The following is a 26,449-nucleotide window of genomic DNA, read 5'->3' on the forward strand; positions in this document are numbered from 1 at the left end:
TTTTTCATTTTTTCAGGATTTTAAGTGTATGTTTTGGGAGTTTTACGCATATTTTGGGGTTTTTAATGCATATTTTGACATTTTTAATGCATATTTTGACATTTTTAATGCATATTTTGACATTTTCAATGCATATTTTGGCAGTTTTAAGTGCATATTTGCATGTTTTTAGAGCATATTTTGTCACTTTTTAGTGCATATGCAGTCGGCCCCCCGTATTCACGGGGGTTACGTTCCGGGAGTGGCCGCGAATACAGGAATCCACGAATAACAGAAACCATAGGTTTTTTATTGTATATCTTGTTTATTGAATATCATGAGAAAGAGCAGGGTGACGTGGAGGTAGAATGTAGGTAGGGAATGTAAAATGCAGTGATTGTTGGCGATGTTTTCTGAAAGAATGTTGTGTTTTTTCTGTTTGATGTGTCTTCTTCATATCATTAAGCATGTTGGAGTATGTTGACAAGGCTTCCTCTAATAATTTTTCTACATGTGAAGAACGTAAAATAGAGGGATTTATATAGTTGATAAGGTTTTCGCGGCCATCATTTGATAAAAATTGTTTTTTCGGGTTCGAAGACCGTCGTCCGTTTGAGTTTGTTCTCAACGTTTCCCCAACACTAGTGGTTGGCATCATCAGGAGAATGAAGCCATAGAATCAACTGACCAATCGCAAAACAATAGTGTAGTTCAAGCCACTTATGTGCATAAATACAACCTGAGACTCCGGAAAACTTGACTTTGATCCAGTTTATCAATTCTCCTGATGATGCCAACCACTAGTGTTGGGGAAACGTTGGGAACAAACTCAAACGGACGACGGTCTTCGAACCCGAAAAAACAATTTTTATCAGAGGGATTTATGTTATGAAAATAATATATTGCTGATTTCAGCTTGCGAATCCCTTCCGCTATGTTACTTGTGGTGAACTACTTCTTTATCTCGATCTTCTTCATCTGGTACTACTTCAGTTTCAGTACCAGTTAGCTGCATTAACTCCTCCTCGGTCAACCCAATAGCAAAAGAACTTTGAGAATAGCATGTATTCACTCTCAAGGTACCTCCTGACTTCGAAACGAAAAACTGTTTAAACCAATCCAGGAAAAGTATTTTCATAGTCCAAGCCTTTTTATTGTTCGTCCAAAATACTGGGAGCTTTGGCTTATCCTGCCCTTCAACGCTCGCGGATTTGAAAATGATGGTGGGCTTTATCATGTACTTATACGCATTTGCACAAAACAACATAGTAAATCTATCTCTACTTGAATTAAAACCAGGAGCTCGCTTTCTTCCTCTCGCTTAACTTTTTTGCGGCATTTTCTTCCAAAATAGTGTAGTTTCGTCAGCGTGAAACACCTGGTAAGATGCATAACATTTCTCTTCAATAATTTTCTACAAAGTCTTTCGAAATTTTCTAGCTGCCTCCTGGTCGACAGAGGCTTGATCGCCAGTGCTTTTTACATTGCGCTATCCGAATCGTTTCTTAAACCTATGAAACAACCTTTTTATTTGCATAAGATTCTGATGAAATAGACGTTTCATCAGTCCTTTCCTTATGGAAGAGTAAAATTTTTCGCATTTTCTGTTATAATATTACAATCAATTGAAATACCTTTTTGTGTCAGTCTTGTACCACAAAAAAACAGCATTTTCTGTACGTGAAACACATGGATCTCATAGGCGATGCAAAGTTTTGACAGCCACAGGTGCAGCTACAGCTGCGGCTGAACGAATTTCAGATTTCATTTTCTTGATATATCTCACCGAACATTCGTTGATTCCATAATGGCGGACCACAGAAGGTATTGACTTTGCCAAGCAGTCAATATATCAAATTTTTCTTGTCAAGTTTTCACTTTTATTTACCTTTTCAAAGCATTATCAGTAGCGTTAGAAGAATGAGCCATCCTATACAAGCACAACTCAAATTTTGTAAACAAAACACGTGAACGACGATTGCTGAGTATTTTAAAGAAAAATTCCAATAAAGGAAATAAATACGCGAATACGGGGGGCCGACTGTAATCCGGGCTCTAGTGATCACGGATAGAAAAAAAACATGGTTAAACCGCCGGGAGTGAAAAAAATGATTTCCAATAACAAAATAGAAAAAAAAAAGTATTTTATCGGTTTAAAATGACTATCCAGTGTATATATTCATATTATCTGTGCAAAAAAGTTTAATAAAAAAAATTACACTTATTTATACAGTTACGTAGCCTCCACCACTAAACTGGGCTTCACTGATGGCAGAAATACAGAACCTTGATTATTCGGGCTAATGTGTATGGAAAAAAAATCACCCTAGCCCCTTCCAATGCACTTTCGAAGCTGTCACAATCTTTTTTAGGTGGCAATCCATGGGATCGAACATAGATGCTGGCAGAAATCACTGATTTCCCCCTACCCCCAAAAACTACCAAGTGGCCAATCACAGGAAAATATTCAAGTACTACTGCTGCTGTAAAACTCAACCAATACATCAGTGTGGAAAAAAAATGTACTAAAAAAAAAAGGAAGGAGATTCTGAGGAACTGACCATCAACAAGTCACTTTTCCAACTAGCTCTGAAATGTCCATGCCAGGGGCTTAGCCCTGTTGCCCCTACCTGTTAAGAAACCATGGCCTGGTTCCACTAATTACGAAAACTATGCATTTTGTTAGTCAGAAATATTTAGTAAACATTTTTCAAATTTAAAATAGACCAATGGCTCGCAAAGTTAATCATGCTGTTGATTTTGGGTCATGGCTGAAAAAGGTTGAGAATCCTTGTCTTAACAGTATGCTGAGACAATTTGAAACTATGAGGTGCACACAGAAATATTTTTATGATTAATGTTGGGTATCCTAGGGAGCCACGGCACAACCACAATTGGGAACCACAACAGTAACGTAACAAGAAGGAGGGCGCCAATTTTTTATCTTGCACAATGCATCACTTTGTCTAAGATGGGCCCTGCATGTGATTCAGAAGCATATTTATAGGGAGAATAGCTATGCGAGCTATAGACCAGGGTGGTAAATTTTAGTAATTGGTTGCCAATTGCATTAGATTGGAATGAGAGATGAGTGGCAAAATTTGAATAGCCCATAGGAGAGAAAAGCCATATATCCGCCTCTGGTGTGATATTATTACAGTGAGTGCTGCCCTCCATCTTTTAAGGTGGCGGACACTTTATTTTTTGTGAAATGGCAACCCTAGTTCTACAACTACCGAAATCTCTCCCTGATAAACTTGCTCATGTTACAAGGAATATTCCATAATTGAAGCAAACACTAATTGGAGACATCTCTAACATTTTCAGAGAAAATCTGGCTTTAAATTACAAGTTTACGAATCAAAATTTAATTCTGAGTCCATATCACTTACATTTAATGTAAGCAATATGGACTCAGCATTGCCCTAAAGACCCGTTTAATTTAAAATGGCATTATTTTTGATAATCAATGACAAAAGTATTGGTAATCCAAATACTTACAAAATAATAACAAAATTATCTCTCAAGTTGAACAAAAAAGTTTAAAATTCAGCAAATTAGTATAGAACTTTGCAGATGTCACAAATTTAGCTTTCATCAAAAGAAATTTGCTAAAAAAAAATCCTAATTAAAGAAATTTGTAATTGTGTGTCGCCAACTGATGCTCACCCCCCTCCCTTATGGAATACATGGAATATTACCCCATATTAAAAAGAAGTTTTTCATACAAAATATGACATATGTATAAATGATTATACACTTCATACCTTCTGGAGGAGGTGTCGGAGGCCAAAACTGTCCCATGTTGGACAAGCAACCAGGCTGCATCCGGTAAGATGGTGGAGGTAAGGAACTGCCATACAGTGTTCCGAAATATGGAAAACAAGCACCTAATATACATACGAGGCAAAAAAAAAGAGAAAATTTTCACACAATATTTCTACTAGTTATTATTCACTATCATTATTTAACCACTTCTTTTTATACAGTAAATGTTTCTACTGATAATAACAGGTATGCATATATATATACATACAAGGGGTATCTTGTATACATATACATATACACACAAGTGAAGTTTATCAAAAGGTTGTAGCATGGCCCTCACATCTTGGAGTAAGTCCCCAGGCTGGGATCTTTTGTGGGTCCCCAGACCAAACTTTCACGGGGCCCCTTTATAGTGAAATTATAGCATGGAAAAACAAAAAATGATGAGAATCATTTGGGACCCAGGGCTGCAGCTCTGTCAGCCCCACCCATGTGGGGGGGGGGGGGCCAATGGGTTGTAGTTGCAAAATTAAGAAATATAGTTGAAACACACCAATACCAGTGCTATAGGCAGCTAAAATACGTAATGTATTAAATAAATATTATAAAAATATGTATTGGGTGTAATTTGTGTTTTAAAGAAGTTAATGTTAAGACATCAAAATTAAAAAACAAAAAATAAAACTTTTTTTTTATATACATGACTGATTGATTGCTACTAATTTTTAGACATTTTTTTGGCTTTAAATATTCTTTATCCACATGAATTTTGACAATTATGGACTTTAATAGCCAATGGAAGAACGTCTGGAGTTCAGGTACTTATTTAGGCATATGCTTAGCTCAGAAACGTTTTGCCTCTAGCTAGTGTAGCGTCGAGTTGTTCTCCCCCCCCCCCCTCCCCCAGACACTGGCTTTGACCATTTTCAAATTTCATATTCTGGAAAAAATTCATTGCTTCACTAATTTGCATTCAGTCAATTTTGCTATTTCTTGTCATCATCATCAATTTTGCTATCAGTCTTTTGATTTTTCATATTTTGCCATTTTTTTAAGTTTTTAATTTTGATATCAACTTCCTTAAAACAAAATTACAATACATATTTTTACTATATATATATATATATATATATATATATATATGAACATATTTTCCCGAATTTTAATTTCACATTTTAAGATATAAATAAAAAGAAAAGACTTAAATAAAAAGTAAATGGCAACACAGGAATTTCAAAAGCAGCTGTACTTTTTATGGATCCCAGAGGAGTTTTTCTTTTTTAAACCCTCAAGTTGCAAAAGAGAATTCCATTCATTCTGAATTTTATCTCTTCTTTTGACCTTTTCAGAAGAATTTTGAAGATCTAGAAATTTTTCCTTTCCATTTCATTATAAAAAAAGTCTTAAAATACATATAGACTTCTCTTATGTGTGCCTGTTGGAAGGGGAGGGGGTGCAGTAAAGAAAGAGTCAAAAGACCAACATGGCATATGGAGCATAGTTGAGGGGGGAGGAGGGGGTTGGCAGCTAAGAGAGTGAAAAAAGACCTGTCAGCTATAGGTTTCAAGTGACAGCTGGCAGAGCTAATTAGTTCCACCAGCAGCAGCAGCAACAGATGCAACATATCAGACCAAGGAGAAAATGAAGTCTTCCCCAAAAAAATCTATTTACCCACCCACCCCCTCTTTTAAATGGAACCTACTGACTATACCATACACAAAAAAAAAAAAAAATTTAAGCAACACCAATCATTGCCAAAAACACAGGATATAGGCACACATATTGGAGCTGGATTTTTCTTTTAGCCTAGACTGGCTGTCTGGGATCTTAGCTTACAAAAACAAGCCCCTTAAAAAACCAGAAGAAGAAATTACTGGTGTCCAGGATCTTTGATCAGGCTCAGGATACTTTTTAGAATACTTTACTCAGGGTAAAGTTCAAATTTAAAATTCTATACAGAATAATAAGGATGGGAAAACTAATATTTGCTGAACAGCATTGCCCGAACCTTGAATATTCAATTATTAAATCAATGAATCCAATCACTTCCTTAACTATGAATTGCAACTTTTATCAGGTGCAGATGTTTGTTCGAAAATGACTATGGTTGAATGAAATGATTCGAAAATCATTTTATCCACACAATAAAATTGAATCACAGTAGACTCTTGATAATCAGGCCCAGTAAACCAGTGTTTTAAGGTGGGTTTTCTTTCAGCATCGAAGAGGAAAACATATCACTATAAGTTATATGTGTGTTATCTGTGAGTATAAGTTTATATTATTTAAATGGGCTTTTCCAATTCCTGTAGTCCAGGTGTTTTGGTACAATCCAGCACACCCTTATGATATGGTTATGCCAGGTTAGCAAGAATGCACTTCCAACGCATAATATGCATTTAAAGGCATCAACCAAGGTAACCGAAAATACTAGCGACTACACCTTGTTTTTCTTCTTATCAATGACATAGCTTACTGTTACTGTTGATCAGGACTGTAAAGGAGAGAAATTTTGAGGAGGTAGCTTGGTAGCATAGATTTAGTTCAAAGCATGAGGCAAAAACAATTAATTTATTAAGAAACTATTCACAAATTATAAAAGTTGGGGATGGTCATATCTCAAATTAGCCTTTATCTTTTCTTCAACAATAATCCTATTTATGGACCCCACACTGCTGATTAACATTAGCTTGTTCTATTCAAATACAAATACAAGGCCACAACAGGCAAAATGTTCAACGAAGTGGCTGAGAAAAAGATGCCATAACAAATATGGGTGTCATATGTTTCTAAAATACAGTAACCCAATCAAAAATGCAATCATAAAAATTAAAGACTATATATACATGATAAAGTATAATACAGTGCCCATAAGAAATATTTATGGTTATCTTATATATACAGTCAAACCTCGTTAGTGCGTCACCCGGTTAACACATCAATCCGCTTACTGGGTCACTTTTTGGAACTCCCAATTGGAATTGGCACAGCTATGGCTTACTCCGCTTAACGAGTCACTCCGCTTACTAAGTCATATATTTGCGCTCCCAAGAGTGACTCATTAACGAGGTTTGACTGTATATATCCAAGTATGAATAGCTTCTCGATTCATCCCAATATGTTTATCACATTTCTTTTACGATTTCAAATTCTGGGGAAAAGTCTCTAATTCAAGTTACAGAGTTACAAGTTACAGATATGAGCGCATCAATATCTAATGCAGCATTTCCCAACCTTTTGAAGTTTGCGGCACTCTTGGGAATATCATTAAAAACTTGTGACACCTTTCCTTGAATACAGAATATGTTTACCACAACAAAAATCACTGAGTACATCAGCAGAGTATTGTTCGATTAATCATTAATGTGAAACGTGTGATTGATGCTTAGAGCACAGATACTTGAAGTCAGGCGTTACAGTTGGCAATGAAACAGGTAAATTGTCCTCAAGGTCTTGCAGTCTATTTCTTGACAGATGGCAGCACTACACATAACAAATATTACACAGAAACAAATTTCAAGTTAGGTTCACAACACATACACGCACATTCCGACACGTACCAATTCTTTCGAAATTCCGTAGAGAAATGTGTACAAGGTACATGTACAGTTGAGTAGTAGTAGTAGTCTATTTCTTGCTTTGTATTTCATTGTCGCCATAGCAGAGAAGGCTTGCTCGCATAGATATGATGCTGAAAAGGGCAAAAGTGCATTAATTGCTTTCTTCATGAGATTAGGATACTCCTCTGTCCAAGCCAAAAAGCAGCCACCAATGCCTCACTCTTGGTGAACTCACCTTTGAGTGTAGAATCGGCACAAAGATCAATCAATTCATCTTGTTTGCATATAGTGAAATCTATTTCCTCCACATTGTGCGCGAAATCAAATGGTGAGACAATGCAGTCGAAATTCTCAGTGGAAAGAGATGGAAAATACACATATCTAATTGCATCATGCAATCTTGATAAGTGTTGACAAATGAGGTCTTTCATCTTATCCGAATGTATGTGTGTGTATGTAATGTCACTCTCTGCTACTGCTACGAAGGTTTTGACAGCTGGCTGATGAGAAGATAAATCCAAGAAAGAAAATTAGCCTTGCAGGGAATCAAACCCACGTCCTCTCACTTGCTGGGTGAGCGCTCTAGACTAGGGGTCTTCAACCCGTGACCCACCATCTATATTTTGGTGGCCCGCCAAAACATTTTGATCGATTGACACAATATCATCAAAAATAGGGTAAAACTAAAATTTTGGCAAAAAAAAAAAGTCACCCAACTTCATATAGATGTACAACAAGCACAGGCTGATTAGTGTACAGTATTTAGCTTCTTAATAAGGCTTTAAATGCAAAAGAAACCACACCATACACTTCTTCATCATAACTTTGCATACATTTCATCCTCCTTGCGTGGGAGAAAGCAGAAATGAACAGAATTTCCATGATATCATGTTTCTTGGATGCATGGTTGGGAAAGGAGCAGGTGGATGCATGCATCTTGATTGGTTGGAAGAAGGATTTCTACAATATTGGTACAGTTAGTTTACTTGTGTTTTTAGTCTTTGAAGCCTTTGGTCAGAAACCTTTTAGTTTTTAAATGAGTGTATGATGGCAAACCATAATAGCGGAAAAAGGAAAATTGAAGAAAAAGTAGGATTTTTCCAAGAAAAGTGGTTATCCCTTTATTTTTTCGTCGAACAGAAGGCTAAAGCACTTTGCCTCATTTGCAATGAGAGCGTAGCCATGATGAAAGAATTCAAGATGAAAGAGACATTACGATACCAAGCACAGTGAGAAGTATTCTGGATTGTCATTTTGTCTGGAGGGACATTTTCGAAGTGAAAAAGTTAATGAACTGAAATCGAAGCTGAACTGTCAACAGTCATTATTCTTCGGAAGAAATAACCAGTCTCAAAATTGCATTTGTGTTACAGCAGAAAAAATTGTGAAACGTGGGAAGCCCTTCATTGATAGAGAATTTGTTAAAGAATGTCTTCAGTCTGCATCTGATGTGCTTTGCCCATCACAGGCTCAAGCTGTTTCGAACATTAGTTTGTCTAATGTGACAGTAGCAAGACGTGTGGAGGATCTGTCAGCAGATATATTCAATACCTTCAAATCAAAATGTGAGGAATTTTTGTTTTACTCAGTAGCTGTGGATGAATCCATGGATGCAACAGATACCCGCACAAGCAGCCATTTTCATTTGTGGTATTGACAAAAACTTCAAAATTGTTGAGGGGTTCACTAGTGTCGTTGCACTTAAGGGTACAACACAAGGTTTTGACTTATATTCAAATTTGGCAAAAAAATTGGCCAAATACGAGTTGGACTTAAGAAAAATATCTGCCATAACTACGGATGGTGCACCTTTTACGACCGGTCAGAAGAGGGGTAATCACATTGATAAAGTCACATGCTGAAAAATGCGGAAATACAAAGATGATGACTTTCCACTGCATTATACACCAGAAAAACTTGTACAAAACGTTTTTCTCCAACTTTGAACATGTAATGTCAGTTGAAGTGAAAGCGGTTAATTTCATTCGATCCAAAGGACTTACCCATAGACAGTTTTAAAAATTCTTAGAGGATTTGGAATCTGAGCATGGTGACATTATTTATTAAACAGAAGTATGTTGGTTGAGCAGGACAGCTCAACTTTTTCTTTGAAGGAGGAAGTTCGTGAAATCCAAAGGAAAACTTATTGGAGAGTTTCAACATAAAAAGTTGGTGAGAGATTTCACATTTATTTTCAATATCACTGGTCATCTGAATGCTCTAAACTACCGCTTATTGGGAAAAGATCTACTTGTCCATAATCTTCAGCAACAGTCTTACTACTACTACAAAAGAGCAGAAACGCACCTCATCCATATTCCTCTGCGGAACTTCTAACAATTTGGTAGATTTTGGAATATGTGTGTATGTATAGTGAACCTTCCATGAAGTTTGTTTCTGCGTAATGCTTGTTATGTGTAGTGCTGCCATCTGCAATCAATTTTTTAAAATATGAGTTTTTCTCAACTCATAATGAGTGAAGTGTAATGAATGAATAATTGTAACATCGTCGGAAAATCATAAAATAAGAGTTGTGGCACAGAAGTTCCAACTGTGATCTACAAACAGTACATACCCCCAAGTCTTGTCCATTCTATTGTAATGTTGTAGGCCTGTTGATCTCTGTGGCGAGACTTTTTAACGGGAGCAACAGTCTTACTGCATTTTAGATATCTTGACTGGCCATTGTGCTCTTCTGTGATTCTCTTTAAAATGCTGATGAAAGAGTTCATGATTAACATGGCCTTTCTGGACATCCTAAGGCAAGGGGCATAGCCAGAAATTTTGTTTGGGGTAGGGGGAACCAAAGTGATAAAACAATAGATTTGGCCATCTTTTTCCCTTTTTTCGGTCATTTTCTCACATTTCGGGGGCAAATTTTTCCCCCTCGCTATGCCTTTGTCCCAGGGTGTTAAAATAATTTTTTTTCAACCCTTGTATACTATGAGACTTTAACATAAAAGGAATAACAGCTTATCTCAGTCACCTTGTTGGGCATTTTGCTTGTTGTGGCATTGGATTTGTATTTATAAATCTGTAATATCCTATCATTTTGATCTTGCATTACCCATAGTTATTGTTAAAAATCCTTTATCAGTATGCTAGGACTGATTTTAAGTTTTCTGCTGCATACTTCCTTAACAACCCTGCTCATGGTGAAATAGGTTGAAAATATACAATATATGCATACTTATACATCTTATAATGCATAGAATCACCAGTATTATATAATTAACTATGCCACACAAATAATGTTTTTGACCAGTAAAGACACAGTGGTTTTAGCATAATGAAATTAAGTTTTAGCTTCCTAAAGCAGAATATGCTGAATATGTACGTTGCAGAACAATCAGTGCTACTGCAGAACAATCTGGGAGAATTTTAAGAAAAATGTAGAAAACACTTTTCTATGGGGATATTTACTGCAGAACATTTTCCACTCGGCAGTGGCTTGTTGCAGAGCAAGGCAAAACATTCTGCTTAGGGTGTTTTAGCATAATAAATTTGAGAGAAATTCTGAGTTATCAACCTTAAAAACTCATTTAAATAAACTGGAATTGATTAAAATTGACAAATTAGCATGGTAATATACAGTAGGATCTGCACAGAATGAAAACAGTTTAGCTCACCAAACAAATATAGAACACAATTCTGAACAATAAATACCTGTTAGCTTCAACTTATTCAAAGCACTCATGCTTTCTTTCTAGTGTTACATGGGTATTTAAAGCTCACAAATTAAATATTCACACACACATTTGTAGTGAGCATTCTAACCACAAGCATAGCATTATTGAAAACATTAGGGATGACAAAGCTCCGCTCTGGGGCCCCAAAACAATTTTACACTAATGATTACATCCAAACAAAAGGACATACAAATAAAAATAAAAAACAACAAAAAAAAAATACATACAGAAAATGAAAATGTATGAAATTATTAACTGTAAATATGAAAAAATTGTATTTGAATGTGGTGATCAGTCATCATAAATAACTGTGTACCAAGTAAGCATGATGCCAATGGGTTCAGGGCCGTAGTGTGCCTTTTCGGGGCCCCAAGGTAGACTATTCCTTGGGAGTCCCTCTTGAAAGGCTTATTATTAGGCAACACAAATGTGAATATTTGTGGGGTCCCAGGGGCAGTGCCCCAGTTCCCCAAGTCTAGTTATGGCCCTGAATGGGTTATATAAGAAAACTGAATGCAAGTCCTGTGGAGCTTTGATTATATATACAGAGTGGAAATAGTGGGGAAGAGAACCAGCCACCCTTAAACATTTAGACTACCGTAAACACAAGCTACTTTGTCCCAAAACCAGAAAAAATGATTAAAACATGAGTGTTACAAGCTGATTGCTTTAGGTTCGCATAGTATAGCCCAAGATTTTCCCAGGCTGTAGCACTAGTGACCGTGGTTCACTGGGTAAGTGTCCCAGATTCTCAGAATTAGCACTAGTTAGGCAAGCCCACCTTCAATAGATATTCATGTCTAGGTTTCAACAGAGCTGTTTTCATAATCCTGTAAATACACGTGTTTTGTTGTCAAACTTTCATTTGTGTAAGGAATCCAGTTCATGTTTTACTTTAGGTAGGTACAAAATTTTAACGCCAATATCATTCTGACTGAGAATATATAAAATGCTTTTGTATTTTGGTTATATGCACAGATCAAAAAGTGATACTGATATATATGGATGATACAATACAACTGCAACACAATACAATGCAAAAAATTATACAATACAACTGCACCATAAGACTGGGGAAACCCAATCTGTAAAGGACACTTTGGATGAAGGAAATATTGTAGCAGAATTGCGCTTTTGGAAAGAAAAATATTTACCCAGTGAGTATGAGTGTAGCAGAAACTGGCACTATTTTGTGAATGATTGCATGCAACCTATGAAAAAGGCTTGGAAGTGTCCAACAGAAAAAAGGCACCGTTTTGTACAAATGGTGTGTATTAAACTATTAAGTAACACAGTATATTAGACCATTAAATAAGTTAAGCACGAGTAATTAAGCCTTCAAAATTATTAAAAAGAGGAATTTTTTCTGTAAATGTTGTACAGCCACAAAAATTGAAAGTTGTTTTTGAACTTATAAAACACTGATACAAAGATTGTACTTGGGTACTCTACCATATATAATACATGTAACATGTAAACATAAATAAAGCATATTTTTGTATTCATATGTGAGAGTACTTTTCTTCAAAACCCACTGGGTTCCGCTGCTCCAAGCATGTTTTACAGTGTTTTAAAGTAGTAATATTCCATGCGGGACAAAGTTACCCTAACTTATGGGCTACTTTGGCAGAAAATAAATAAATGTCATGAAAATATTGTGGAAAGTAGATTTGTTATACTACTCTTTTTTTAGAGAAAGGTTTGAACTAGATCAAAAAATTACATTGAATTTCAATATTTATTATTTTCTAATACGATTAAACAAAAAGTTTTATAAAACTGGGTCACAGTAATCTGTGTTTGTGGTATGTAATATACAAGGATGACACATAAACAAGTGGGGCATATGCCCTAGCTCCTCATATTTAAAAACAGCCCGCTTTTTTCAGGGGGGGAGAGGCTACTACATGTAAGAGATCCCTGATTACAAATAAAGTAACTTAAACAGCTTCCATAGAGATGATGTTTATTAAAGACAACTGTTCGCGAGTCTGATTTTTGTCTCCGGGTCAATCAGTTCCTCGCACAATCGAGCCTCTCTTATATATAAAAATAATTTTCTAAAAATGAAACATTAAAAAAAAAATTAAAACGAAAAATCGAAACTTCAATAAAGGTGTTATTATTGTTTTGTTTCGTTCGTACTCACCGGGGTCGACTTGGCTCTGCCAGCAGCGTCCGTACGGGTCCGGAGGAGCGGCCGCGGCGGTCGGCACGACGGGCGAAACGGCCGCCGCAGCGGCGGTCGGCATCTCGGGATAGGTACCGGCCGGAAACTGCTCGACGTTCCAAGCGAGCACCGCGGGTCCTCCTCCCGCGGAGCCTCCTCCTGCTCGTTCGGCGGGCGACGGCGCCATCGCTCCCGCGTACGCCCGCCCGTTCATCGCGGCCGATGGTCTTGTATTTACCGCACGACCACCTCGTTCAGTAGAAGCGAATTCGTCGTTCGGTGATGGTGGTCATGTCGTCGTCCGTGGTCGAACATTTCCCGGCCTGGGACGATCCTCCTGGCGAAAAGCAAAAAAAAAGACAATGATAAATTGGCAGCAGAAGCAAACATTTTGATGACTGTACACACAACACACTTTGCCGACAGGTCATCGCCACGTCTTTCCTCTTCTTTTTTAAATGATTAAAACAATATATCTCAGCTAATGACTGATACGAGCCCCATCCGAAAAAGTGCGCACAAAACTAAAAAAACTAATCGCGTAGATCCTCGTGCACGCACACAACAAAAAACTCCGCCTTCTAGGAGATAGAGCTACGCCAACAGGAACACAACGTACACAATACCCAAAAGAGGTCCCTCCACAATGTTATCGCCGAAAACATCCGATAACCGTCCGTCCTGCAAGCGAAGATGCCGCTTCGCAACTCAAAAAATCCACATTGTAGTTATGGGCCACAAGGGCAATAGAAAATATAAATAGGAGCAGCTGAATCTGACGCACAACACTCACCAGTGTGCTTCTGTACTCTTTTTGGTCACTCCCATGCTCACACACTCGCGTTTGCTAACTCACTGACCTGGTCCCTTCCCCTCTAGGTCATTTACCATTATATTTTGGTAATTCGCACGCCGTACACGCCCGTAGGTTACTCTTTTAGTCACTCCCGTGATTGTATACTCTCTAGGTCACTCTTTTGATTATCAACTGACCTAGTATCCACTCTCTGGGTTACTCTTTTGGTCATTCCCATGCTTGAGTACGCTCTGGTCACTCTTTTGGTGACTCATGTGCTTACACACTCTAGATCACTCCCATGGTCACACAATATTTAGCCTAGTATTTTGCTAACTCGCTGACCTGGTCCCTCACTCTCTATGTTACTTTTTTGGTATCTGCTCTCTAGGTCACTTTTTTGGTCATTGCCATGCTCGCACACACTCTAGGTCAGTGGTTCTCAATTGGGGGCCATATGCCCCCCCCCTAGTGGTACTGGGATACTTCAAGGAGGCCACGGAAGAAAATAAAGAAAGGGGCCATGGCAGGTGGTTTCGAGGACTGCAGAGCTGAGAAGAAAAATTAAAGCGTGAAGAAATAAAGCTTTAGTGACTATTTTACAGAACCAATAAAACCACCCATAAAACCAGGGCCATCTTAGGGCATGGACCCACCCGTGCCTCACCGCCTGCATTTTGCAACAAGTTCCCTAGGATGGGGTTTTTCGCAGGTCCCCGGCTAGATTTTTCACAGACCCCTTTTCTATATTTATATTGTTAAAAACAAAAAATGATGAAAACCATATCAGGCCCCGGGCTGCAGCTCTGTCAGTCCCATTCTTGTGAGGGGTCGTGCTCAGGGGCCTAATGTCCATAAGTGACCCCACCTTATGATATTTTGTACAGTACAATTAATTTTGTTACACACGCTGTAATGGTGATGCGTGATCCTCAAACTTCTATCCGCGACTATCTTGGTCTCGCCATCTGTTATCCACGGCTCTTCAGAATAGTCTAGAAGTGCTTTGAAAAAGAGTCATTTCAAAGCACTGAACAAGCATACATCAATGCACGCCCCTGATAGAGGTTTCCCACACTCCTAGGATCCGCGACGCGAACCACTGCTACAAATAAGGAGTGAGAACCATTGCTTAGCTCTTGTCTCTTCATTTCCAGCGATTATTCCTCAACTGCGACACGTGGGAAATATTCTACGTGACCCCCTCCACAAGTGTGGGAGCTGACAGGGCTGCAGCCAGGACCGTCTTAGCAAAGTCATAGTCCGCCCCCGGGCAGAGTCAATTTTTTTAGGAGTCCTTAACCTCCTGGGAAGTAATTAACCAATTCACACACCTACTCTGGAAAGTTGTTGCCCCCCCCCCCGGGCCGTGCCCGATTACTTTAAGACGACTTTCTGCAGGATTATTATCAATTTTTCTGTTTTTTTTAGAATATAAATTGCCTACAAAGCAGGAATTATCAACCAATATGTCGCGACCCAAACCGGGGCTTCCGATATGGACCGTTCAAATCCATTAACAGCCAGGGGTTCTTGAGCTATGAGTCATGATTCAAACTTGATTCGCATGGGCTTCCGAAATGGGTAATACAAATTTACTTATAGAAAGGAATTTTTGTGCCATATATATATATATATATTATATATATATATATATTATATATATATATATATATAGCCTATAGGTCCCGACCCAAATTTGAATAAGCAACAGCTTCTCGGATGAGTCGTACTTAAATGCACTTAGTCCTGTTTTAAATGCACTTATTGCGTCACTGGTTTTACTAATTTCGGAAATAAAACATTTCCTATGGGTCTCGACAGAGCCATCTTACACATGGGCCTACCCGGGCACGGTCCGGGGGCCTCGAGAGAAGAAGAGGCTTCACATAAAAATGAGATCTGGTTAAAATTTTCGAGAATTTGCCAGGTGAGGTTTCGAAAAAAAATACCCTGGCCCGGGGGCTCACGATGCTCTTAAGACGGCCTTGGGTCGCAAAGCTGATCTTGTTGATTTTTGGGTCGCGGCTGAAAAAGATTAAGCTAGAACCCTTATTAGAGAGAGGGACCCGTGAAAAATGTGGCCCTGCCAGTGTGTGGAGGCAATATATTGACCTTGTTATTCCAGAAAAATAAATTCCGAACATTCGGGCTCCGAACCGGTCACATCCACACGCTTACCGTTGGCCGAAACACAAAAATTGCCCGATTTTCCCTTGCAGCCGTGAAACGGTAAGCGTACAAAAAATTAAAAGCGAAACTCGTCGTTGAAATTTCCGAGAAGATCCAATTACCACAAATTATAATTTCGCGAGAAAATATAATTACAACGTAAACTAATCTGAAAACGCAATAAGAAATCAAACTTAAAGAGTTTACCGGTAAAATGAGATTACGGGCGCACAGAAAAGACGCTTCGACAAGGAAAAACAGCTTCTAACACAATGGATATTTTACACAATGATTAACAAAACGGTAATAATCGAAACAACGACGTCCCGCGGCACACGGCGAGAGCCGGTAAGCCTAACAACGTCGTGCGCGCAAACGATTATTATCGCCAAACAAGAGAAAAATATTAATAAAGGAAAAACTGTTTTTTGAGAAGAACCCCCCCACAATAATATAAGGGAAAATTATCGGTAATAGTTTTCTTCTTGGTTTGTAATTTTAATTTAGAATTTGTTTTTCAATCTCGATCTGACAGACGGAAGAAACTCCGAATGTCCAGAGGTCGTGAGTATCGGCGGGAGGATGATTGCGCTGCTGTCGGCTACAAACGCAGACGACACAACCGGCGACCGCTATTTTCTCCCCTCTATACATACAGTATTTATTTTTAGGCCGTCAACGTGATTTCGCTTCCTTCACTGTGAGAGTCCATGATGACGTTGCCTTTGTTCACCCTCCTCCCTTCTACTTTCGCGGTTCTCAACAGGTTATCCGCGGCGGGATGTGTTTCAGAGAACAAAGCAAGAATTAAAGGAACATCATATAAAAGCTATTTTCCCTTTCACCAGCACAGGGCGTAATGGACCACCAAGAAGTCCTCGGGTAAGTGCTTATTGTACGAGTTCTTAACCCGTGGGTCGCAAGGGCTTCCCAGGTCAAAACAAACGTTTCATCAATAATAAATGTTTATTAAATATTTTTGTATTCGAAATGCAGAATTGGCTGACAAAGGTCAAGAACCCCTGGTTCATGGAAGCAAATTACTTAAGTTTGGCCCGTTTTTTCTTGCATCTCCTCCACTTGTTGTGCTTATTGGGCGGGGTGGGGGGAGGGCACAAACACATCTACATTGGGATCGATTGCTCGGAGGGGTATAGAGGACCCCAGCTCCCAAGAAAATCTAAAATTGAAAAAAAAAAAAATTTAAAAAGTCCAGGGCTTCAACCGGAAAGTGAAATAGTATTAAAGAAAAAATAATGTAATCAATCGAACTTGCCACCCCTCCCCTGCAAATGCGCCCCGTCTCTAAATCATTCTTTAGGTCTCATCATTCTCACTCATCTATTCCCTCGCTCAGTGTGGGCCCCCCCCCTCCCCCCAGCCCGGCCATTCGCGTATTTGCACAATGTTTTGGTCACTCCAATGTTTACACACGCACACTACGTACTTTTTTGGCTGCGCATATACATACTGTTTTGATCACTTACTTGCACGCTCTCTAGGTCACTATCTTGGGTATTCAAATGCTCGCACACTCCCCAGTGTTCTTAAACACTCCCTGCTCGCTTACTGACCTAGTACTTGATCTCTAGGTGACCGTGACCGTGAAAGTTATACAGAGCGCCAGACCCATTTTTTACTAATGGTCTACATCTCCTTCATCATTGTGACCACTATTCGCCTGGTCGATTAAAGGGCTTTGGATTACAAATTTTTTAATTTTTTTTAAATATATTTAATTACTGCAAAATTTGCAGTAAGTAGCAGCATCTAGGTGACTCTTTTGCCATTGACATGCGTGCACACCGGTCTCTTACTTATTTGCGCGCTCTTTAGGTCATTATTTCGGGTATTCAAATGCTTACAAACCCCTAGATCATTCTTTTGGTAGCTTACTGACTAGGTCTTTTAGACTTTTCGATATGCTTGCACACTCTCTGGGTCACACCTTTGTTCGGACAAGCCCCTGGCCAAAGCGCTTGAAGAGAGCCCCTGGTCAAGCACTTTGCCCCTGACTGTCTAAGCAGAGGCAAAGCGCTTTGGGCACTGGCAGGTTTATGGTTTCATCGCCCTTCTCCCACTGCTTTAATTTTTTTTTTACCTCAAATTTGCCGCACCTCCGAACAATATGCCCTGGGCCATTGTTCACTTAGCCTCCCTCCCCCATAAATACATCTAGAGTCCGAGTGTCTAATTTGCTTCCCCCGGGGGGGGGGAGCACTTAAAGTTCGGGGGCGTTTTTTAGTTGCAGTCCTTGAAGAGTTTAAAAATCCCAACATGTATGTGCGTCAGGATGGGGGAAGGGGGAAATACGAGTCTCCCCCCCCCCCCGAAGTTACCGATAAACTTCATTTTCCACGAAATTTGTGTCAGGCGACCTATTTGTTTGTCACGGTGATTTTTATTCAGGTGTCTCGTGTGTGTGTGTGTGACAGACGCGAAGTCACAAACTTTCCGCCATGTAAAAAGGTCCGTAAAAACCAAACATTTAAAATAAAGTAAAAAGGAGGTGGAGTTGGATATCCAGCCAAATGTGGATTATAACGACATCGAAGATCCCACGAAATTTTGGTATAACCGAGGTATCATTAGCTTTTAGGTTTGAGTTTTTTTTATGAGAAGTTTCCGTCAGAGAGAGAAGCAATCAAATGCTATGCATGAAGTTGTTTTTACGTCATGATTAGGATGACCATATATATATATATACACTCATTGCCATAAAAATTTGCGCACCAAGAAATAATTGTGGGATCGAAATGAAAGTTGGCCTGAAGGTACATATCGGGCAGATATGCAAATGATTAGAAATGCAGCGTGATTGCGCATTGCGTAATGCCACTAGAGGGCGTTGAACTTCGTTCTCCTTGGAGTATAAAACAGGTAAGCAGAGCTTGCTGGAGTGTATTTAATCGTTAGCAAAGGAAATGCTGAGGTAGACATGCCGTTAACGCCGCCGTCGAAGACCATATGAGCAGTTGTCAGAGTTCGATAGGGTAAGAATCATCGGGATGATGGAAGCTGGGTGGTCAGCTCGGCGAGTAGCTCGTCAACTAGGCCGTTCAGATTTTACTGTGAGGAGGTGTTGGGACAGGAATCGCAGGCCCTCGGGAAAAGTTATTTTTCTGGGGTTCCCTACCTACGTAGGAGATCTATTACCTGCTCGTTACCTCTGCCACCCAATTAACATACTCAATGTCGAAAATTTGCCCAGATCTCATCTTCATGAGACCCTATTCACAGGCCCTTATAGTGCGTTAAGACGGCACTGAAAACCATAGGCGGAGATAGACTTGGAGGTCTGGGGGGGGGGCACGATGATGTCAATTCACATATACATATATACATTAGAACAGTCGACTCCCCCTTTGCCCCCCCCACGCCCCCCCCGTATCTCCGCCCATGCTGAAAACACGACAAATATGTGAAAGTAACATTGATATTTATGATCATATCGTTGTCTATAAATTATGCAAATTATCTCTTCATTTCTTCCCTCCCCCCCTCCGATTTTAGTAAGGGTTGGGAGTTAAAGTAAGCTTTTCGTCGAAAAGTTCACATAAAAAAGAAAACGAGCAAAATTACAAAATGTTCGGTATACGTATCATATCATCCTAATTACGATAAACAATACCGAATAACGACAAAAGGACGTTGCGTTTTCATTGACGTTATAAACAAGGTTCGCCAACATTATTCTCTATGGAGTTTGTCAAAACCACTAATTACTGACGTTATAACCCAGTTATACTGTATTCGATTTATTGCTATTACAGAATTCAAACTACGACTCGCCCGTGCGCTGTCGTAATAAACCGGATTTTCTGATAAAAAGCTCTCTCCTGGTCAGAAGCACCAGTTAACGTTGCAATTTGCCTGTTCATGAGGAAAACAAGAGATTTGAGTGATCTTGAACGCGGCATGGTTGTGGGTGCCAGAAGGGGGGGGGGGAGGCATCGGTATTGCCGAAGAAGCTAACCTTCTTGGCTTTTCTCGTACAACAATATCTCGAATCTTCAAAGAATGGCAGTTAAGCCAAAAAACTTCAAGTGGAAGCTCTTTCCTGGCAGCACGCGTGACGACTTGCGACTGACACGCAATACAACTCGGGATCATCGCAAAGCATATCGGGGTTTATGCTCTACAAGACGGATCTTGAAACAATTTAGTTTTAATAGCCGGCGACCAACAAGATTCCCTTTGATTTCGCTGCAAACCCGAAGAAAACTGATTTTGTGGGTCTAGAGAACGCCGAAACTGGACACTTGATGAATGGAAGAAGGTTGTCTCGTCAAGATTGTCATCCTCAGGATTTCTTCTCCACGACGTTGATGGTAGGGTCCGTGTGTGACGCAAGCAGCATGAAGCCATGGATCCGGCATGCCACATGACAACTGTTCAAGAAGCAGGTGGCGGCGCAATCACGGTCTGGGGAGCATTTTCCTGTTACACCCTTAGTCTTTTATTTCTATTGGAAACATCCGTCAATGCCAGCGCCTACCTCCACATCGTTGCTGACCACGTGCACCCGTTTATGGCCATAATGTTTCCCTGATGATGATGGCTATTTCCAGCAGGATAATGCACCCTCCCACGGGGCTGTAATTATCTCAGGTTGGTTTGAAGAACATGCATGATTCAGAGTTTTAATTGTTTCAATGCCCCCCCCCCCAGTCACCCGATCTCAACCCAATTGAGTATTTGTGGGTCGAGGTTGAAAGTCCTGTTAAAAGCTCCGAAACATCACCTTCTAATCCGAAGGAATTAAGAGCTGCCATTTCGTTAGCATGGACTAATATTCTTCCTCAACGGTTTCAGCAACTTGTAGAGTCCATCCCTAGGAGAATATCTGCTTTCATCAAAGCCAAAGGAGGTACGCAGAGGGGGGGGGGGGAAGGGGGGGGGGGTTCTAACTCCTCTCAAGCCGAGATTATTGTGTTATTTTTCAGGAAAAAGTGTTACCCTCCCTTCAGAAAAAAATATGAACCCACGCCCCTTGAGAAAATTTTTGTTACGCCTATGTGTGTGTGTGTTCCACCAACCACACACGATATTAGTAGTGAGTAGCAGGGTGTTCCTAATTTTTTGGCCACTGTATTTGAATTTAATTTTTTTTTATTGTAGGGAGACAACAATGACGAGGATAAAGATTTCAACAATGGCAACAGCAAGAAATTCAAAACTGTTTCCCGGATCATTTTGTGCAGGCTGCAAACACACAATAACGTCCAGAAGAGGAGACTTTTTATTCTTTTCACCCTCACACACACACAAGTAGGGTATGTACGTTCTTCTTTTCTGTGAAATTCTCTTCTTTCAGCGGAAAGAAATTTCTATTTTTTTTCGTTAAGAATGGAGTAGGACCTGTTCAGTGTCCTTTTATTCAACCCTCTATCCTATCTCTTCGAACCCATGGTGTACAAAGCAGTGCTTCTAAAACTTTTGGGACCCACGGCTCCCTTGCTCTAATCAAAGTTCATCCCTATGCCAGTAGATACAGTATTCTGCATCTTCAAAGCACTGACAACAGGAACATATCAATAACGCCGACACACCTCGACACACACTTTGAGAATTACCGGCTTTAAGTTATAGAAAATATTGGGGAAGGGGATAGGGGAGAGAGAGAGAGAGAGACCCAATATGATGGCAAATATGTATGTATATGGAGTATCAATAAGAATAAAAAAAATGGTGGGGGAAAGGGAAGCACCCTTAGGCCTATGGACGGTGATCAGAACCACCAAGAAAATCGATGTCACGTTCCAAATCGTAATACTGTATTCCCTCATCCCATCCTTGATCGGCGTCCCTATGGTGAGTGCACTTGCCCGAATTGCAAGAGGTCCTCGGTTCGATTCCGGCGTGGACAATCAATTTTTCTCACATAACACTCCGCATAACGCCCAGAAAATCTCTTGATTTGATATATTATGTAGCGTTGTAAAAACCGTAATAATGTATTAACGACGAAGAAGACACTAGAATCTTGCCGGGTGGACCAAAATGAGACTCGAGTCAAACAGGGCTCCCCATCCCACAATTTTCCCACTCTTAAGCATACACAAGATTTAGAATGTGCGTCTATACAGTCGATCCCGGTTATAACGTTTTCCCGCGTAGTACGACTTATTTTCGTGGTCCTGATTCTAAGTAATTCTCATTAAGATTTCTCGTTTAAAGTGTCTTCCCGCTTACAACGTTTTTTTTTTAAAACGTTATAAGCAGAATATCCGCTGTAAATTTAGCTCAAGGGAAGATACAAAAAATATTCGGTTCCAGGCAACCGTTAAAACGGCGCTTCAAGAAGGAGACGCGTGGCCACGAGTTGCAGAAGGCTCGACAGCAATGGGCCCGTAATCAGCAAGCAATTAACAACATTGGGGCGAAGCGGCAATATTTGTGAGAGTGCTGCATTCTTCATTTTGTTCGTTGGCTGCACGATTCAAATCGTGCTTAACTGAAGCGTTCGTTTGCGTAAGTATATAAACACTCCCTTTTTTTTTCCCTCAGACACGAAAGAGCGTTGCGCACTCGCGATTGCTCGTTCTCGGGTTCGAACTACGATCGAGAACCGTATCGGCTTCAGTAGCTGAACTAGTCGTGTATGTGGAATCAAATTTTAATTTATTTTTAGCCACATATTTTGCCGGCCGGATGGAATTCTTTGAGGGCCATATTTGGCCCGCGGGACCAGGATTGTGCACACCCCACATATGATAGTTGACTACATAAAAATGTATGTAAAATAAGATAGGTGACAATAATGATAGCATACAACCAGGTATATTATAAATATATTTATAGATGGCGACACAACAAAAAACGAGCTATTTCCAGCGTACACCAAGTCGTTCGAAATTCCTCCGGGAGCGTTTACGAGTTGTACGCACAGTCTAGTAAGAGCTCTTGTGGACAGGGGCGTATCCAGAAATTTCGTTCGGGGGAAGGACTATTTTCATTTCGGGGGGGGGGGGAGGAGAACCAAAGTTATAGAACAATAGATTTGGCCATCTTGTTCCCTTTTTTCGGTCATTTTCTCACATTTCGGGGGGACCAGACCCCCAAGTCCACCCCCCCCCCCCCGCTACGCCCTTGCTTGTGGATATGTATTATGAGTCGTTGGGAAGTCGAACCGAAAATAGATCTCGACCTACCTTTTTACGATTTTTACATCAGGATCGTATCTGGTGCACGACATTGTCGTTTCGTCAACACCTCGTCGAAATGGTACAAGATTTATTTTCAGTAAACGTGTCGATTTCTGTCGAAAAACGATCGCATTACCTCGAATCTAGATCATTTCAATTCGAAATAAAAAGTGTCGTAATTAGAGCAGAGACTTTATTTCGCCTCGTCATCCATCTACCGACAATTTCAGAAATGACGTGCAACACATCAATCGCCAATGAATTCATCGGTAAATAAAAATAAATGCACGGCAGTAACTAGGATGGGAGAACCAGGCAATGCTCTGAACTTCAGGGATGGGTTCTCAACAAGCCAGGGATGGATCTACGAAATGCGATAATTCGTGAAATTTTCGGAACTTCTATATTATAATATTGCAACAACAAATTAAAAAACGAAGTCAAGAAAACTTCGACTAAAAAACGTGTAAAACAGGGAGGGACATTTTTCAAAAAAGTCGGGATGAGGAAATCCATTCCAACAGCGAGCTCTAAATCAGTCCCTGCAACCCCCAAAGCAGAATGTTTAGCACTGTTCTGCGACGAGCCCTCCTGACTGGAAATGTTCTGCGGTGAAAATTCCCATACATGTAATAGTGGTTTTTTTTTTGCACTTTTTCTTAAATTCTTCCAAATTGTTCTGCGACGTACGTCGCAGATTTTGGCTTATTCTGCTTTGGGGCCTACAACTAGCTGAGTAATAAACAGTAGTACGCTAATAGTGGTTCTCAAACTTTTGTCACCCGTGGCTCCCCAGAATAGTTTAGTAGATTGTGCATTCATGTAAAAGAACCACCTCAAAGCATGAATAGGCTCACACATCAATATCTCCAGCTTGCCCTAGGAACCGCAACACACACTTTGAGAAACATTACTATAGTAGAAAGATTTAAAACCGGGTCCTAGATGGTGGTTTTCCCCCCGAAACACCCGCAATCCACAGTACATCCATTCCTACAGGGCGTACGCAGGAGTGACCTTTGTTGGGGGGCATACCGGGTTTGGGAGGGGTACAATGAATTTCTTCCAGAAAATTCTCGGTCGCCAACCTGCAAAGAGCAATTTGAATTAACAGAAATCGAATAAGATAACATATAAATGTACTTTCTTTTGGCGTCTTAATCATTTTACAAAGATAAATTAAAAATATTTTTAATTTTTGATTGTCTTTTGGGGGGGGGGGAAGAGACACGTGCTGCCGGTTTCTCCCTGCGTACGCTTCTGCATCCCTATGTTATACCATCACTTATACAACGTCTCTATAGGATCTCTAGGAGGTGAATGGTTTTAGACACGGCATACATTCTTCAACATAAAAATGTCTGTCTGCGCCTGTGTAGCCACAATCCGATAGATATGAATACGTTCATTGGTTTTACGTTAAAGAATGTTTGCCGTGTCTGACACGACACGGTGAGTGTCTGTACGAACGGTAATTTATTCGGAAAACAAAATATATACCGTATATTTTCCACAGAGATCTTGTCGTTATCATCCCCGTGATTCATCGTTGTATCATCAGTTTGACGGTATATAGCCGCATCCCTACACATTTTACATCTGCTTTATACGATCGTACTACACCATACAGTTCCACACTGATTTTGAGACACCGTATTCGTTTCTGTTCCACACTTAACACGACCGAAAACCAACTTCAGACCAGGAGCCCTGTTGATAGTTACATGAGCAACCGCCTTTGATAACTTTGGATACAATCACTGCTCTTCTCCGGGTCCACGATAGTGCTCAGCTGGTTTCGTCAATGAACCCAATCGAGTGACAATCTCACCAATGTGTCGTTTCTTCGGGAAAAGGCAATTCGCACAACTCGGGAGATACACGATAACAACAGTCCATCGCGTTTCATAGCATCAAACAATGTAACCGATTGTTGCCTCATCATCACAACAATGAAATTAATTCATAAAACCGTCTGACGCAAAATCGATGCCCATTGTTGTTGTCGCGGACGTCACTCACGTTCACGCTGATCATTCAATTATTCTTTCTTTTCCATCCTTGACCTTTGACTGGTTCCATATCAATAACATGACATTTGTGAATTTAGAAAAAAATGGGGCTCTTTGTCTGGAACTAGAACAAGACCAACAACAATGTATCTTTTCTTGGTAGCTATTTCGTTTCTCACTGGGAGGCCCGTCATCAAGACGATAAGGACCATCCTATTGTTTGATTCGTACTTCTGGTCACATGTGGTAGCCGAGCAAAACCTAGCTGGGCCTCCACACACATAAGGAAGGTCGACAATGCTTAAGCTCGGGAGTCCGATATCAATATTTTTTTTCTTTTTTTGCTATACGTTTACTAGAAAGAGACTCGTGAAAGGTTATGGCCAGCGGGCCCAACACAGATCACAGCCTAGGAACAACGGTTCCAACAACTTGGAGAGTACGAAATTGTTCACAAGCATGGAGTGTTTGGAAGCTTCGGGAGCACCCGGTTGAAGATGACTATTGTACAAAAAAAAACAATAAAGAAAAAACTGTTTTTTATGGATTTCTTGCCTCCATCTTCAGTGTGAATTCATACTAAAGGAAAACGTTTCCCCCCCTCCCCCGGATAACGTTTGGTGGTGGGTGCCTTTGTGTTTGGCTTCATTTTTCAAGGTCTCCCTTTCTCCTTGCCACAAAGTAATTTACCAATAAATCAAAATAATAATAATAACAGCAAAAGAGAAAAAAAATTTCCCTCATGGTTTGTGTCTAGATTAGTTTCATTTTCCCCTCGTTATATTCAGGTTTTCGAGACGTGGGGGTACGTTTAGTACCCATTTCGGAATTTTTTAGAAAAGTCGGTAGGTAGGTCCATCCTCTACTTGCCAACTCCCTCTCACCGGAGCATAGCGAAAGGGGATAACGGGGATAGGGGTGATTTATGAGTAACAGGGAGAGAATATAGAAGGAATGGGGGAGGGGCCGAGAGAGCCATCGGCTTTGGATCTCTCCAGTGCTATGGAAACCTCCTCGCATGAAAAAAGTGGACGATTCCAAAATCACAAGGGCAAAAGAAAAAGCGGGAACTAGGAGAGGAGTATTTCAGAGGACAGAAGAAAGGGGTACCGCGGTGGGGGCGAGGGCCACGTCTGTATAAATTCAGTTCACATC

General features: G+C 40.1%; 1 protein-coding gene across 2 annotated transcripts in view; it reads right to left on the reverse strand.

Annotated features, from left to right (window-relative positions):
• Nucleotides 1-26,449, reverse strand: part of LOC149066982 (uncharacterized) — an 88,790-nt gene that overhangs the window by 22,774 nt on the left and 39,567 nt on the right. For both annotated transcript variants that reach the window (XM_089253031.1, XM_089253030.1), the window contains exons 2-3: nucleotides 13,146-13,503; nucleotides 3,747-3,869 (exon numbers count right to left, since the gene is read on the reverse strand). In XM_089253031.1, coding sequence (XP_089109157.1) covers nucleotides 3,747-3,869; nucleotides 13,146-13,380 — 358 coding nt within the window. In that variant the 5' untranslated portion in view covers nucleotides 13,381-13,503. The remainder of the gene's footprint in view (nucleotides 1-3,746; nucleotides 3,870-13,145; nucleotides 13,504-26,449) is intronic.

The sequence above is a fragment of the Pholcus phalangioides genome, unplaced genomic scaffold (assembly GCF_987345545.1).
Source record: "Pholcus phalangioides strain wild (caught in Gottingen) unplaced genomic scaffold, Ppha-v1.0 ptg000031l_1, whole genome shotgun sequence".
In the NCBI taxonomy this organism is placed as follows: domain Eukaryota; kingdom Metazoa; phylum Arthropoda; class Arachnida; order Araneae; family Pholcidae; genus Pholcus; species Pholcus phalangioides.